Consider the following 18,006-nt stretch of genomic DNA (forward strand, 5'->3'; position numbering starts at 1 on the left):
GAAAGCAGTAGATTCAAGGGGACAGAGAATATAAGAATTGTTATTTTCACCGATATGGCAGTTGAAATCTGCAAAACGCTAACTCTCGGCGTGGAGGTGATGTTTAAGGAGTATTTAGAGGAGCATTTGAAACATGATGACGTAAAGGCGGAGCCGGGGGGAAAATCAGCGCTGATAAATACTCATGGCCGGCTTGCATATTTTAGTGCTGTACAGTACAGTAGCTACATACAGTCACTATATGTACTGGGGGTTATGGGCCGAGTGCAGGTCGGTAGGACTAGGTGAGACTAAGAGTTCGGCACGGACTAGAAGGGCCGAGATGGCCTGTTTACGTGCTGTAATTGTTATCAGGTTATATTGGGAAAAGCAGGGCATTATAAACTGATTCCAGATTAACTTCCATACAAAAGTAGTGATTGCATAAGGATAATTCTCGATTCAATCGCAACGGCCGCAGATTGAAAGTTGTTGCCCTTCGAGAAGGGAATGCAAATACCTGTGTGCATGTAGAACAGTGATTGAGATCAGGCCAGAACCCACCAGCCCAGCTCGCAAGGGTTCCCGCAGCGAATGAGATGCAGCCCGAGCAACACTGCTCCCGGCCGAGCTGTAAGCTCCAGGAAGCCTCAGCTTCAGGCTCACCTGATCCCAGGGACTTGATGACACCGTTGGTTTTGAAGACCTCCTTGGCGGCGAACAATGCGTCTTTCCCGTGCACCGTGTAGTAGTCGCTCCGGTCAAAGACGCGGAAGGTGGTGGGAGGCTGCTCGGGCATGGCCCTGTAAAAGGCCACGAAGGCGCCGCCATCCTGCCCGCCGTCAGCGCCGCTCAGTCGGTCGCGCGGCTGCACAGCCATCTTACCCGTTGCAGCTCGCGAGGCGATCGAGCGCGGGAGATGAGGCGCGAGGGGAGGCCGCCGAAGGCGCCAATTCGACGTCACCCGACAGAGGCGTGGCCGAGGGGCCGGTGGAAGGGAGGAAAGCCAAGGGAGACCCTGGAAGTGATAGCTAAACGGAGAAAATGCGGAAAATATTTGGTGGGTTAGGCGGTCTGTACAGAGGAAACAATTGTAATATATCTAGTTTATGGGAATAGGTGAATATCGACATCAAATGCCTTAAATTGCTGACCCTGAGGGGAACTACAGGGAACCAAGAGAAGGGCATCCAATTGGATTCGATAGCCAATCAGAAGGAGAAGGTCCCTGGATCGGTCAACCAGTAGGAGTCAAGGGCCTCGACACAGCCGAATAGAGGGGCGGGAGGAAATTCCGACCAACCAATCAGAGTAGAAGAAACCTCAGCATGCCAGCCAATGGGAATGACAGTTTAGGAAGGGACCTCGGAGTGAGGGATTTGAGGTGAGGTCTGAGTTTCGATTTACGTGCGAGTCGGGAGGGAGTGGGCCTCGTACCTGCGTGGTTGGCGTAGCAGCACCGGCCCCTCCATTCAGCAAGGGGGCAGATGGAACACGGCTGAGGTGCTGCAGCGCGGGAATAATCAATGTGGGTGGAGCGTCTGGTTGAGGGTAGAGTGAGCGAGTGTTCGCTTTGGGAAGCGGGGGGGGGGGGTGCCTTCGCGCTGTGCAGAAACGACTTTCTTCAATAAACTCCGCTTTCTTCTCTGCATGTAAGTTATCCAAAAATCCATATTCACAGGAGTTCAAATCATTTATTGCTCATTCCATCTACTTAGTGACATGAACAAGAATAGAAGTCAAGTGTTAACCAATATTGTGCTTGCATGTGAGGCTGCGAGTAATTTTATGCAGAGATTCTGTAGAATTATTTTCTTTTGAAAACCGTCAGGTTAAATTTGGATTAAAGCTAAAGACGCTTATTATTTTGCCAGGACTGAAGAAAGAACACGAAACGTTAGCATTTCACTGGCCTGAAGCATTGCTGTCTGAAATACTGTCTGCTGAATATCCTGAAAATGTTAGTGACAGAATCATTTCCCCCAATTTGGTTCTCACTTTACAATATTTCCCTCTCGTATAATTTCCTTTTCTGCTACTTGAAATTGCTAATTTGGAGATCAAAACACTATACTGGCAAGTTTGTCGTGAGGTTTTCATTTAATGTGTTGCGAACTCGATATCTATCAGAGCACTAAAAATAGAACCATTATGGCCGGTGCTGTAGTTTTGATCGTTTTTTCAAACTTCACGGTGCATCTTTTGACTGCTGTTGTGTCTGATAATCTGTTGATCTCAGTTTTGCAGGTTCTTGGTAGATTAGGCTGCATGTGGGAAGAGAAGCAGCCCTACCATTTAGGGTTGCACCAGGTAGGGGAGGGGCAGGACAGGAGTTGAGAGGCAGAGTCGGCTGGGCAACTGACAGAAGCTGGCAAAAAAAAGAGGAAGCAGGATCGCAAAGGATACCAGTGTAATAAACAAGAAATTCTGCGTGTGGTGGAAATCCACAGCAACAGGTGCTGGAGGAACTCAGCAAGTCAAGCAGCATCTGTGAAAGTGAATAAACAATCGATGTTTCAGGCTAATAATATCATGTATCAAGATTGGAAAGGAAGAGGGAAGAAGTCAGAATAAGAAAATGGGGGGAGGGGAAAGAGGATAGCTAGAGGGTGGGTAGGAAAGGTGAAGGGCTGGAGAGGAAGGAATCAAAGAACCAGTGTTTAAAGAACAGGGTTTCCCATCCTCCACTATTGATGCCACCCTCACCCACGTCTCCTCCATTTTCTGGACTTGCAGACGCACCTTGTCTTCCCACTGTCTTAATGGTGATAAGTGTTCCTCTTGTCCTTACCATCCCATGAGACTCCATGTCCATGAAGATTGGCAGAGTTGTTGCCAGTGTGGAAGACTACAGCTCAGCATTCAACACAATCACACCCTCAATTTTAATCAACAAGCTCCAAAACCTGGGCCTCTGTACCTACCTCTGCAAATGGATTCTTAACTTCCTTATTGGGAGACCACAGTCAATTGCAAGTTGGAAATAACATCTCATCCTCTGACAATCAATACTGGTGCATCCCCAGACCACGTGCTTAGCCCACTGCTCTTCTCTTTCTACGGCTATTATTGTGTTTCTAGGCAGAGCTCAAACATCATCTATAAATCTTCTGACAACACAACTGTTGGTATAATTTCAGATGGTGATGAGGAGGCATACAGGAGTGAAATAGACAGTAGTTGAGTGGTGTCACAGGAACAAATTTACACTTAACATTAGTAAAACCAAGGAATTATGGACTTCCTCGGGGAAGAAGGGGAAGTTGTGGGAACATGCACCCAGTCCTCATCGAGGAATCAGAAGTGGAAGAGTGAGCAGTTTCAAGTTCCTGGGTCTCAACATCTGTGAGGATCTGTCCTGGCCCCAACATATTGATGCAATGACAAAGAAGGCACAACAGCAGCTCTATTTCAGTAGGAGTATGAGAAGAATTAGTCTGTCACCAAAGACACTCGCAAATTTCTACAGATGTGTCATGAAGAGCATTCTAACTGGTTGCATCACCATTTGGTGTGAAGAGGCCACTGCAAAGGACTGGAAAAAACTGCAGAAAGTTGTAAACTCTACCACCTCCATGATGCGCACTATTCTCCCCCAGCATCCAGGACAGCTTCAAAAGGTGATGCCTCAAAAAGGTGGCAACAATCAGAACTGGGTTTAATATCACTGGCATATATTGTAAAATTTGTTGTCTTTCCAGCAACAGTACAATGCAATACATAACAATACAGAGAAAAAAACTGAAGTACAGTAAGTGAGTGTATGTATGTGTGTGAGAGAGAGACACACACACAGGAAGAAGTTATTCCTGATTTTTGAGAGTGAGCCTTCAGCCTTCTGAACTTCCTTCCTGATGGTAACAATAAGAAGAGGGCATGTCCTGGGTGATGGGGATCCTTACTGATGGATGCCACCTTTTAGAGTCACTGCTGCTTGAAGATGCCCTGGATACTACGGAGCCTAGTACTCGTGATGGAGCTGACTAATTTCACAATTTTGCAGCTTACTTCGATCCTGTGCAATTGCACCCCCCGCCACCATACCAGACATTGATGTAACCAGTTAGAATGCTCTCCACAGAGCATCAGTAGAACTTCACGAGTGTTTTTGGCGAGATACTGAAACTCCTCAGACTCCTAATGACAGAAAGCTTTGTCTTGCCTTCTTTATAGCTGCATCAATATGTTGGCTCCATGTTAGGTTCTCTGAGATATTGACACCCAGGAGCTTGAAATTGTTCATTCTCTCCACTTCTGATCCCTCAGTGAGGTTGGGTGTGTTAAGGATGCCATCACCCAGGACATACTCGCTTCTGATTGCTACCATCAAGGAGGAGGTAGAGAACCTGAAGGCACACTCAGCATTTCAGGAACAACTTCTTCCCCTCTGCCATCAGATTTACAAATAGAAGATAAACCCATGAATACCACCACAGTAATATTTTCTTTCTTAATGCACTACTTATTTAATTTTCTTTTTTATATATACTTACCATGAGTAATATTTTTATCATTATACATTGCAACGATGCTACTGCTGCATAACAACAAATTTCAAGACATACCACCGATATTAATTCTGATTCTGATATAAGCTGAAGATTGATGTTACACTCCGAGGGATTTGGTGTGCAAATCTGACGATCCTTGAAGGTGGGAACATAAGTAGACAACGTTGAGAGGAAGGCAAATGGGCTACTGGCTACCATTAGTTGGTGCATTGATTATAGAAGGAGGGAAGTTATATTTCAGCTTTATAAAACCTTGGCCAGATCACAGCTATCGTTCTGCATACAGTTCTGTTCACCAAGGTATATGAAGGAAGTGATAGCAATGGGGAGGGTGTAGAGGAGATTCACCAGGTATTGCCTTGGATGAAGCATTTCAGTTATGAAGAGAAATTGGAGATGCTTCTCTCCCTGAAGTGGAGGGGACATGATTGAGGTATATAAAATTATTAGTGTCACAGGTAGCGTAGAGGGGTATTCAGTGCCTATAAAAAGTATTCACCCCCACCCCCCGAAGTTTTCATGTTTTATTGTTTTCCAACATTGAATTACAGTACAACTGGTGAAGCACTTGTATCCATCTCCTGACTTAGGCTTTTCAGTAACCTTTTTGTGGAATTGCTTGGAGTGTTCTTTTGTCTTCATAGTGTAGTTTTTGCCAGGATACTGACTCACCAGCAAATCGACCTTTCAGATACAAGTGTATTTTTACTACAATCAATTGAAACACCTTGACTGCATTGATCTCCATTTAACTAAATATGTGACTTCTAAAACCAATTGGCCGCACCAGTGATGATGTGGTGTTTCATATTAAAGGGATGAGTAATTATGCAATTAATTATTTTCTGTATAATGATTGTAATAAATTTAGACCAACTTGTAGAAATCTGTTTTCACTTTGACATGTCTTTTCTGTTGATCAGTTCCAAAAAAGCCAGATTAAATCCACTGTATTTCAATGTTGTAAAACAATAAAACATGAGAAGTCCAAGGGGGTGAACACTTTTTATAGGCACTGTAGATAGATAAATAAAGCTTAAGGTTTATAAGTTTAGAGTAAAGGAGAAAAGATTTAGAGTGGATATGGGGGGGGGGGATCTTCTTCATTGAGATTGTGATAAGTATCTGGAATGTACCACCTAAGAGAGTGGTTGAATTGTCTTGATGTCCCAAGGAAGAAGAGCACGTCAACACTCTGCATTAAAATCACAGGCTACTTCCAGTCTTGGCTGCCATTTCTGAAAGACCTTTGTAAACGTAACTTTGATGGATCAAATAACGACAGCACAAAAAGATCATTACTTGTCTTTTCAGCCGTTTATTTCTTTGAGCTCAGCCGGTGAGTGAACTTGTACCGACATCAGGAAGAGAACCTTTCTCATCTCCCCGGCAGTTCTACAAGTTCACTGCCTGATGTCAGAATGGTCAAAAGTTATAAGGGCACCGATACAAAAGAACAATCAGTTTGATAATCTTTCCGGCCAAGTCAATGGACTATTGATAGAAAGGTACAATCAATTTGTTAGACACGCCAGCCACCTTAATTAAAGAAAGGAATGTCCTACATGGTTTGCTGGAGCCACAACTTAATTACAAAGATAAGAACATCCATCAAATTTATGCTTTAATTAAGAAAGGAATATTCTGTCTAATTTCCATCAGGTACTGCTTTTTGTCAAAATCAAAAGGTGTGAAAAGCCCAGAGACATCTTATGTGGATCTGGGCAAACTTTAACCCTTATCTTGCTCCAAAGAAGGCAGCTGTGAGACATTATTCCAACACACTGCAGTCATAGACATAGTCAGTACTTAATCCATTGTTTACGGGAATCTGAGATCCCCCATTCCATTAAACTTTATCAACTTCCCATTATCTGAGCCAATTAATTTTATGGAACTTCATTTTCCATACCACCAAAAACTTTACAACACCAATTAATTGTTCCTGAGCTTGTATATGGTGTCTGAAATGTTTTGGCAGCCTATAGAGGAGAGTATCCTGACTGGTTGCATAATGGCCTGGTATGGAAACACCAATGCCCAGGAACAGAAAAGTCTACAGAAAGAGGTGGATACAGCCCAATCCATAACAGGCGAAGTCTTCCTCGCCGTTGAGCAATAAGTGCTGCCACAAGAAAGCAGCATTCATCATCGAAGATCCTCATCATCCAGGCCATGCTCTCCTCTCACTACTGCCATCGGGCAGGAGGTACTGGAGCCTTAGGTACAACACGACCAGGTTCAGGAATAGTTATTACCCTACATTAACCATCAGGCTTCTGAACCAGTGAGGATAACTTCAGTCACCACAAACTCTGAATTTATTCCACAACTTGTAGACTCACTTTCAAGGACTCTGCTACTCATATTCTCAGTTTTATTTATTAATTTTATTTTTGCATAATCTGTTTTCCTTTGTACATTGTATATTTGTCTTTATGTATAGTTTTTTAAAAAATAAATTCTATTGCATTTCTTTATTTTTCTGTAAATGCCTGCAAGAAAATGAATCTCATTGTAGCATATGGTGACATATACATACTCTGATAATAAACTTACTTTTGCTTTGATTTACCAGCCTGTAATGGAGATGCTGCACTGAGTCTGCATCCTAATGTGTCAAGAGGACGGTAATGCAAGGATGTAATGCTGAAGCTTTATAAGGCATTGGTCAGACTGCACTTGGAGTATTGTGAATAGTTTTGGGCCTCTTATCTAAGAAAAGATTTGCTGGCATTGGAAAGGGTATAGAGGAGGTTCACATGAATATTCTGGGAATGAAAGGATTAACATATGAGGGCTTTTGATGTCTGTGGGTCTGTACTCAGTCTAGGCCCATGGTCTGACTCTTTTTTTTCCTTTCCATAGATGCTGTCCAACCTGCTGAGTTCCTCCAACATTTTGTGTATCTTACACTGGATTTCCAGCAACTGCAGATTCTTTTGTATTTAATATTAAAAGGCTGTATTTTTAGCAATAGTTTATTTGCCACCAGTCAACAAGCACGTTAACTTATTATGCCTCTTGACATCGGATAATCATCCCTGAAAACAGTATGGGCCAGGTGTCACAAAGACAGATTATTTTATCACTGTCACATTGCTGAGTGCAGAAAGTCTATGCAAGAATTAGCAGAGCATTTCCTACATTACCAATGTAACTTTGTTTCATTGATTGTAAAGAATCTTGAATGTTCTGAGGTTGGGAAAGGTGCTACATAAGTGAAAGTTCTTTCTTCTTAACTAAAGAAATCACTTGCATGGGTTTAAACTAGCATTGCAGCATGGCAATAGGTGGTAGGTTGGAGGACAAGAAAGATTGTATGACTGTGCTGTATAGGTAAAATAAATAAGTAAATTTCCTCTCATAACTGGATCTCATGAGGAACAAAGACAAAATGCTGGAGGAATTCAACAGGTCAGGCAGCTTCAATGGGGAGGAATGAACAGTTGACATTGGGACTGTAAAGGAAGAGGGCAGAAGACAAAATAAGAAGGTTGGGGGAGGAGAAAGAAAAACTGGCAACTGATAGGTGAAATCAGGTGATGAGGAAGGTAGGCAGGGAAAGGGGAATGAACTAAGAAGCTGGGAGGTGATAGGTGGGAGAGGCAAAGGCTGAAGAAGAAGGAAACTGATAGGACAAGAGAGTGGACCATGGGGTAAGGGAAGGAGCAGGGGCACCAGAGGGAGGCGATGGGCAGGTGAGGAGAAGAGAAGGGGTTAAGAGTGAAGCTAGGATGGGGAATGGTAAAAGAGCAAAAGTGGGGGGGGGGGGTGAAGGGAGAAATTACCGGAAGCTAGAGAAATCAATGTTCGTGCCATCAGGTTGGAGGCTACCCAGATGGAATTTGAGGTGTTGCTTCTCCAATTTGAGAGTGGCTGCATTATGGCAGTAGAGGAGGCCATGGATTGACATATCAGAATGGAAACGGGACGTGGGAATTAAAATGGGTGGCCACTGGGAAAGTCCACCTTTTGTGGTGGACAGAGCTCAGGTGCTCAACGAAGTGGTCCTAAGTACGAGATGATTTTGATGGAACTTTATGAGTTCATTCAAAAACATCTCATATATTCTCTGATAACTTAGCCACCATGGGTAAGTGGCAAGTGAATCTAACTCTGTACAACCTTTACACAACCTGTAAGGTGCAGCCCAGAACCTTGGCAACATAGAACGTAGAACATAGTACAGTACAGGCCCTTTGGCCCACAATGTTGTGCCAACCCTTCAACCCTGCCTCCCATATAACCTCCCACTTTAAATTCCTCCGTATACCTGTCTAGTAGTAGTAACACCCAGGACAAGGCAGTGGACTGGACAACACCTTCACTCTTTCCATCACCACATAGCTTCAGTAGGCAGAAGATGAGCTGAACACAAACCTTCAAGGCTTTTTTCACAGCATCTCCCAAAACCCTACCTTCTGCACCCAGAACAATACTCTAGGTAGCAGGTACAGGGGAACACTTATCTTCGGCCTATCCTATAGATGGACAAGAAGGGTTTAGAGGAATATGAACCAAATCCACTCAAATGGGACTGTCGTGGATAGACAGTTCTGAAAGAGGTGGATGAAGAGACTGTGGAGGTATTAATAATGATCTTTCAAGAATCAATTGAGTCTGGCATGGTTCCGGAGGTCTGGGGAAATTGCAAATGTCACTCTACTTTTCAAGAAGGGAGAGAGGCAGAAGAAAGGTAATTACCTTGGTCTGACAGTGGCTAGAAAGATGTTGGCATCAATTGCTAAAGATGTGGTTTCAGGGAATTTAGGCACATGATAAAATAGGCCAAAGCCAGCATGGTTTCCTTAAGTGAAAATCTTGCATGACAAATCTGTTAGAATTCTTTGAAGAAATAACAAGCAGGATAGACAAAAGATAATCGGTGAGCATTGTATACTTGGACTTTCAAAAGGTCTTTGACAAGGTGATATACATGAGGATGCTTAAGTTAAGAGCACATGGTATTACAGGGAAGATTCTAGCATGTATAAAGCAGTGGCTGATTGGCTGGAGGCAAAGAGCTGGAATAAAGGGAACCCTTTCCGGTTAGCTGCCAGTGACTGGTGACTTTCCACAGGGGTCTGTGTTGGGACAAAGTCTTCTTACATTATACGTCAATGATTTGGATGAAGGAATTGCCAGGCTTGCAGATGATACGATGATGGGTGGAAGACAGGTTGTGTTGAGGAAGCAGCAAGGCTCTGTTAGGACTTAAGACACATTCGGAGAATGGGCAAAGAAGTGGTAGATGGAAAACAGTGCTGGGAAGTGTATGGTCATGCAGCTTGGTAGAAGAAATAAAAGCATAGACTATTTTCTAAATGGAGAGGAATTTCAAAAATCTGAAGTGCAAAGGGTCTTGGGAATCCTCATGCAGGATTCCCTGAATGTTAATATGCAGGTTGAGTTGGTAGTGACAAAGGCAAATGCAATGTTAAGGATTATAAAGCACTAGTGAGGCCTCACTTGGAATACTGGAAGCCGTTTTAGACCCCTTTTCTAAAAAAGGATTTGCTTACATTGGAGAGGGTTCAAAGGAGGTTCATGAGAAAGATACTGGGATTGAAAGGCTTGTCACATGAGAAGTTATTTGATGGCTCTGGGCCTGCACTCACTGGAATTCAGAAGAATGAGGGGGATCTCATTGATTTGGGTCAGGGGGTATGGAGGGAAGGCTGGGGTGGGGTTCTGAGTTGGATGATCAGCCATGATCATAATAAATGGCGGTGCAGGCTCGAAGGGCCGAATGGCCTACTCCTGCACCTATTTTCTATGTTTCTATAAGACCGAGAGAAAGGACAACAAGAGACAGGCTGGTAATTATCGTCAGAAACCTGGTTGCATGAGTGAGAGGACTAGCAGCTCAATGCCCCTGGATTTTGTTGCTTTAGATGTGATAAGAGAGAGTGAGAGGTAGAAGGGTTGCACTACTGACAAGGGAGAATGTGACAGCAGAACTCAGTGACGATAAGAGTTTGTTTACAGAAGGCAATTTGGGTGCAGCTCCAGTACAAAACAGGTGCATTTATGCTGATGGGATTATAGTATACCCACCAAGAGGTGGAGGAACAGATATAGTAACAGATTTTGGAAAGGTGCAGAAACAAAAGTTATAGCGGGTGACTTTAATTACCCTAATATCGATTGGAACTTCCTTAATACAAGAAGCATAGATGTGGCAAGAATTCTTCAGTGCATCCAAGAGTGGTTCTTGAAACAGTATGTGGAGAGTCCAACTAGAAAACATACTGGACCTGGGTTTTGGAAATGACTTGTTAGTGGGTGAACATTTTGGGAACAGGGACCAGAATTCATTATATTTTAAGATAGTTATGAGTAAGGATAAAATTGGATTTTGTTGGGAACATACTGAATTAGGGGAGGGCAAATTACAACAGGATAGAATAGGCGCCAGGTGCATTGATTGGGAGAATTAAAGACCAGCAAGAATGGTAAGGTAAGGGAACCTTGGAAAACCTGAGATATCCTACATTGAGTCAGGAAGAAAAGAGAGTCATATGTAAGTTTTAAGAAGCTTAAATTAGAAGGGGTTGTGGAATATAATGATTACAGGTAAGTGCTCAAGCAGGTGATTAGGAAGGCCAAAAGGGATCATGGAGCAGGATCAAAGAGAATCTCAGGACATTTTATACTTGAATTAAGTAAGTAGAAGGTAGGGCCACTCAAGAAACATAGAAAAACTACAGCACAATACAGGCTCTTCAGCTCATAATGCTGTGCCGAACATGTCCTTACTTTAGAAATTACCTAGGGTTACCCATAACCCATAGAATAGATGAGAGAATTTGTGCTTAGTGTCAGAGCAAGTGACTGAGGTTCTAAATTAGTAATTTATGTTGATATTTATTGAGGAAAAGGTTTTGAATGATAGTGAAGGCAGAATGGGGTATGCCAATATGCTGGGAGATTTTGACATTAAGGAAGAGGTAGTGCTTGGCCTTCTGAGAAGCATTTAGGTGGATAAATTTCCAGGGACTGATGGCATATGTTCCAGAATATTGAAAGTAGCAAGTGAGTACTTTGACAAACAACATTTTGTCCTCACCAGCAACAGGCAACGTCCCAGTGAACTGGAGATTAGCAAATGTAGTCCTTTTGTTCAAGAAAGAAAGTGGGGATTTTCTAGGTGTTTAGGCCAGTAAGCCTCACGTCAGTGTAGGGAAGCTATTGGAGAGGATACTAAGGGATAGGATTTATACACATTCTGAAAAGTATGGCTTGCTTAGAGACAGGCAACATGGCCTTGTGTGGGGCAGATAATGGCTTACAAACCTAATCCAGTTTTTTAAGGAGGTGACAAGGAAGCTTGGTGAGAGTAAGGCGATGAACATTATCTACGTGGACCTTAAAGCAATTATTCCACCATTCAGCACATTTAGAAAGATGGCTGCCACAAGAAAGCTGCATCTATCATCAAGGATGCCATCATCCAGGCCATTCTCTCTTCTTGCTACTACCATTGGGCAAGAGGTACAGGAACTTTAGGTCCCACTCCATCAGTTTCAGGAACAGTTATTACTCCTCAACCATCAGGCTCCACTCATCACAAACTCTGAACTGAGTCCACAACATACAGACTCACTTTCAAGGATTCTACAAGCATTGTTCTCATTATTATTATTATTATTTAATTTACACAGTTTGTCTTTTGCACATGGGTTGTTTGTCAGTCTTTGATTTAAGTAGTTTTTCACAATTCTATTGAATTTCTTTATTTTTCTGTAACTGCTTGCAAGAAAATGAATCTCAAGGTAGCATTTGGTGACATATAAGGTAGCCAGTAGCCGGACGATGCTGAGGATGTTCTACGAGTCTGTGGTGGCCAGTACTATCATGTTTTCTGTTGTGTGCTGGGGCAGCAGGCTGAGGGTAGCAGACACCAACAGAATCAACAAACTCATTCGTAAGACTAGTGATGTTGTGGGGATGGAACTGGACTCTCTCACGGTAGTGTCTGAAAAGAGGATGCTGTCCAAGTTGCATGCCATCTTGGACAATGTCTCCCATCCACTACATAATGTACTGGGTGGGCACAGGAGTACATTCAGCCAGAGACTTATTCCACCGAGATGCAACACAGAGCGTCATAGGAAGTCATTCCTGCCTGTGGCCATCAAACTTTACAACTGCTCCCCTGGAGGGTCAGACACCCTGAGCCAATAGGCTGGTTCTGGACTTATTTCCTGGCATAATTTACATATTACTATTTAACTATTTATGGTTTTATTACTATTTATTATTTATGGTGCAACTGTAACAAAAACCAATTTCCCCCGGGATCAATAAAGTATGACTATGACTATATATGTACTTTGATTTTGATTTGTTATGATCTCTCATGTTATGATTCTTATGCAGAAGATGAGGATGTGTGGGATCCAGGGGTGAATTGCCAGTTTGGATTGAGAACTCCCTTGCCCATAGAAGACAGACAGAAGGAGTGGAAGGCTGTTGTTCTGACTGGAGGTCTATGGCCAGTGATGTCCCACAAGTATGTTATATGTCAGTGAATATGATGAAAGTGTAAATGGGTGAATTAGCAAGTTTGTGGGGAATTTTAAGGTGACATGAGGGGTAAGTTTTTTTTTACAGGGAGAATTGTAGATGCCAGGAATAGGTTACCAGTAGTGGTAGCTGGCAGTCTGGTAGAGTTTAAGAGGCTTTGAAGTAGACACATAGATGCATGGGGAATGGAAGAAAATGATAATAAGGTGAAGGACATTTGGTATAAATTGGCATTAAGATTGGTTCAACAGAGTGGGCCAACTGGTCTATCCACTGCTGTACTCTATTCTTGGAATTTTGCTGTAAGTAATTTATTCAACATGGATTGAACTGGGGTGTTCATGGTTAGTTTGACTCAATTGTAAAACACATTGGTTTCTTTCCAAGACCACTAGACTGCAGACCTCATTACAACCTTGTTCTGAATATGAGCAAAGATGCCAAATGTTAAAGGCAAAGCAATAGTGTAAGGGGGGCAGGGTGATCGGGGCAGATGGGAAACGGGTTGAGGAGGGATAGTGCCCTGAACGTGGAGGTGATAACGTGGAAGTAACAAAGCTGAAGATGATGATTGAATCTGATAGGAGAGGAAGGTGGAGAATGGAACAAGGAAGCGGGGAGGCCAGGTAGGAGTAGTGGGAGAGGGAAACCAGTGGGAGGATGGGCAGATGGAGAGGATGGAGAAAGGGAAAGAGCAAGAGACAGGGTTCTGGGTGCATCAGGTAGAAAAGGGACAGTAAGGCAGCAGTTTACTAGAAGTTGGAGAATGCAGTGTTCATGGCACCAGGTTGTAGACTACCCATGCAGAATATGAGGTGCTGTTCCTCTACTTTATGCTTAGCCACACTTGGCAGGACAAATAAACCCTGAAAAAACTGAAGGTAATGGGGAAACATGTTTTATTGTGTTTTGTGATTAATGATCCCAGCCCAAGGACATCATCGAACAAGTTGCTCAGGGCAGCGATCAGGGCCTAATCATCTTCTCTTGCTGTATTAATGACCTTTATTTATTTTGTCATAAAGTCAAAATTAGGATTACTGTTGACCTTCAATTTCATTCACAACTCGTGGTCTGGAGGCAGGGCAATGGGATTAATGTAGATGGGCAAAAAACTGGTTGGCTCTGATACAGTGGAGCAGAGCGCCTATATCTTTGCGGCAACTCTAATTCCACTGAAAAGGAAGCCACCTTGTCTGCATGCAGCAAGATTTAAACAACAGGGGGATGGACTAATAACTGGTAAGGACCATATCTACCACTAGAAGTTCCTTGAGGCTAGAGTAGAACTTTTTACAAAATGCACTACAGATTGTATCAAGGCTTCTCTAACAACACCTCTCTGATCTGTGACTCCTGCCAATGAGGACAAGTGTTGCAAGTGCACAAAAATGGTAAACTTCCAAATTCCTCTTCCAGTCACATGCTATTCTAACTTAGGATTGCTATTCCTTCATTTGTGGGTCTAAGTTCTGAATCTCCCTTATCAATAGTTAAAGAAGATGAAGTATCCATAGCACTGCTGAATAGAGGTGTCCAGGAAGAACAGAGATTCAGGATTCCAATGGCAACTACATCTAATAAAATAGTTTCCAAAAAAAAGTTTCAAAAAACGATTAGGTTTCCATTAAAAAGGAATGTGTGTATTTCTGTTATGAAAACAGTTTGTGAATAAAAGCAAGTATTGCTAAGGGGTTGGGACTGTGACAGGAAAAGAACAGAACTGTTCCCCTTTGAGGTGACTAACTCCAAAGGAAAGTTCCTGATGGGAACCACAAAGTTATTGTATCAACATGAGGAAGTTGATGAGGTGAGGTACACAGCATAACCAGAAATCATTTGCACACAGCACAAAGGTTGTAGTGAGTTTCAGAAAGTTCCTCTATGAACATTTATTTCATTTCATTTCTACTTAGCTGGGAACTCCTACTTGGCCTGTTTGAAAAGTGGAATCTCTCCAGATGCAACAATGAACAGCAGTTGTAAAATGTTGATGTGTGCAGAACATAGAACAGTACAGCACAGTGATAAATTATTACAAGAAATGTAATCATTTTACAAAACCACTCACTTTTTCAATTCCTCATAAGAAAGTAGAAGAAGGAATTAGCTACTTGCCCCCTCAAGGTGGCTCTACCATTCAATATGACTATGGCTGACTTGCCCCAGGTATTGTCTCCTCATCTCTGCCAGTTCCCCAGAGCTTTCACTTCTCTGATTTTTGAAACATTTATCTACTTTCTCTCCAGTGATCTAATCTCCACAACCCTCCGAGGTAGAAAATTCTGGAGATTCAATGAGAAGAAGTTCCTACTCTTTTTCATCACCACACGCAGCAGTCTTTTTCGCTCCATGTTAGAATATCTGGACCATTCTCAGCTTCTCATAGCAATTGAACTAGAATCTTTTTTCTGAGATCATATGTGGTGTCGAGTCTCTCACACAGTGTCAAGCCATAAATGTCCTTCTCCTACTTCCTGTGATACCAACAAATTAAATGAGTAAGTTTAAAATGTGGAGGGGTGTTAGCAAGGGAAGGGAAACTAAAATAAGAGCAGCAAATATTAGAAACTCACAAGAGAGAAGCTAACACATTATGAAAGGGAAATGGCAGATCAAGAGCCTAGATGCCATATTTCTTGATTTTTTAAATGATTTTTATAGCTTTTATTCCTCTCATTTTCTTACGGCAAGCTTACGCTTCCTATACTCAATCCTGCTTTATTTAATTTACCTTATTTTCATTATTTCAGTCAGCTAAAAATTTCAAATTCAGTTTTAATTTCATTCCAACTTTTCTAAAAAAAAAACAACCTGCAGCATAGTTAATTCTCCTGTGTGAACAACGTCAACATTCCTGACTTCGGATCTTTTGTTCACTCCCTTTATTCCCCCAACCCCTTTTATCCATCCTCCTCACTTATGATTGTACTGCCGTTTTAAGGATTTAATTGGCCTTCCAGTTTCCTGTGGAGGTGAATGTTCACCACACAATATTTAAGTCAACTTTTCAGATGCAGTGTCCTGTAAATTCCTTTCTTGAGTTAATGATCAAGAGCTTATCTGTTTAAATGCAAACTATCAAGAATTATTCCACACACCAGACGAATTAATCTTCAAACCACTCAGAACATCCTATTTAATCAGTAGGGTAAAATGTAAGAATAATTATTAACTTTATTGCAAATTAATTTTCAACTTCAGTCAGGAAGCTGTGTCTTCTTAATGCATGCTGTCTTCATGCACAGAACATCGATAAGCAACTTTTCATTAGCTTCATTGAGAACAGAAAATATTAAGCACATCAATATAAATCCTACACACCTTCAGTTTAATTTCACTATAACTCAGATCATTCTAGAATCATTTTTTTTTAAAAGACAATTTTGTAAATTTATAGTTCAATTTGCATGCCAATTTGAAGACAACTTTCCCTAACTATTAGCAAGTGTCAAGTGCCTGCCAGGTGTAGTGGTGGCCAGAACTGCACTTGGTACTGCAGTTAAAGGTTAACTTGCTTGTGTGAAGGTTTTCATTAGCCAATTACTTTTTTTTTGTTCTACTGTGAATGTCTGCAAGGAAATGAATCTCAAAGTAGTACAAATTTACTTTGAACTTTGACCCTAGCTGACTTTGTGTTACAAAAGTTCTGCAGATACGTTGGCAAGCCCTTCAACCCAATCAGATGTACGTGTGTGGGCATTTATGTAGGACCATACATAAGAACACTGGAATCAGGCAGTATTCATGTTTTATTACCTCACTGGGACATCTTGAAGCACTTTATGGTCAATAACATTTTGTACTCGTGTTGAATGTGCAGCACCTAATTTGAGCCGAACAGCTTTCCCCAAACATCAATGTGACAATGAACAAGTAATTTCTTTTCAAGATGTCGATTGAGGGATAGGATACGAGGGAAAATTATCCTGCACTGTTTCAAAATGCTGCCATAGTATTTTTCACCAGCTCGCAAGAGCTTCTATGAGGGAAAGCAAATATATTCTCATTATTTTACTAGATCTTCAATCTGGATTTGTATGATCAGATCTCTAGATCGGAGTGTGAAAACACAGCATACGTATAGAGTAAAACACAGCATACATATAGAGTAAAACAGCAGATGTACAGAGTAAAACAGCAGATGTATAGAGTAAAACACGGCACGTACAGAATAAAACAGCACATGTACAGAGTAAAACACAGCATATGTACCAAATAAACAACATATGTATAGAGTAAAACACAGCAGACGTATTGAGTAAAACAGCAGACATATAGAGTAAAACATGGCAAATGTATTGAATAAACACAACATATGTATAGAGAAAAACACAACATATGTATAGAGTGAAACACAGCAGACGTATTGAGTAAAACACCGCAGATGTATAGAGTAAAATACAACACACATGTAGAGTAAAACACAGCATACATATAGAGTAAAACACAGCACACGTGTAGAGTAAAACACAGCACACGTGTAGAGTAAAACACAGCAGATGTATAGACTAAAACACAGCACACATATAGATTAAAATACAGCACATGTATAGAGTAAAACACAACATATCTATAGAGTGAAACACAGCACACATATAGAGTAAAACACATCATATGTATTGAGTAAAACACTGCATGCATATTGAGAAAACACATATGGTAATGGCACGGTCAGCTAACCAAACGTCATGGCTAGTTCCAACCTCCATCCTTATAGATGGTGCCACATGTCTGTTTGCTCCAACTCATTCACTGGGTCAGTCTTGTTGGGATGTATCAACATTACGTTGGGAAAATCCCGTAGGATTGGACCCAACTGATTTCAGTTGGGATTCTTAGCCTGTGGATTTAGGGAAAGGCAAGATTTTTTCAGTCTTGATGAAGGGTCTTGGCCTGAAACGTCAATTTCCATAGACACTGCCTGGCCTCCTGAGTTCCTCCAGCATTTTGTGTGCGTTGCTTGGATTTGCAGCATCTGCAG

General features: G+C 41.8%; 1 protein-coding gene across 1 annotated transcript in view; it reads right to left on the reverse strand.

Annotated features, from left to right (window-relative positions):
* The window catches only part of LOC134350442 (DNA mismatch repair protein Msh2-like), an 82,537-nt gene extending 81,388 nt beyond the window's left edge, over positions 1 to 1,149 (reverse strand). Inside the window, exon 1 of the mRNA XM_063055637.1 lies at positions 646 to 1,149. Within this exon, the coding sequence (XP_062911707.1) occupies positions 646 to 859 (214 nt within the window). The 5' untranslated portion in view covers positions 860 to 1,149. The remainder of the gene's footprint in view (positions 1 to 645) is intronic.
* Positions 1,150 to 18,006: the final 16,857 nt, after the last annotated feature.

This window comes from Mobula hypostoma, chromosome 8, assembly GCF_963921235.1.
Source record: "Mobula hypostoma chromosome 8, sMobHyp1.1, whole genome shotgun sequence".
Classification (NCBI taxonomy): Eukaryota; Metazoa; Chordata; class Chondrichthyes; order Myliobatiformes; family Myliobatidae; genus Mobula; species Mobula hypostoma.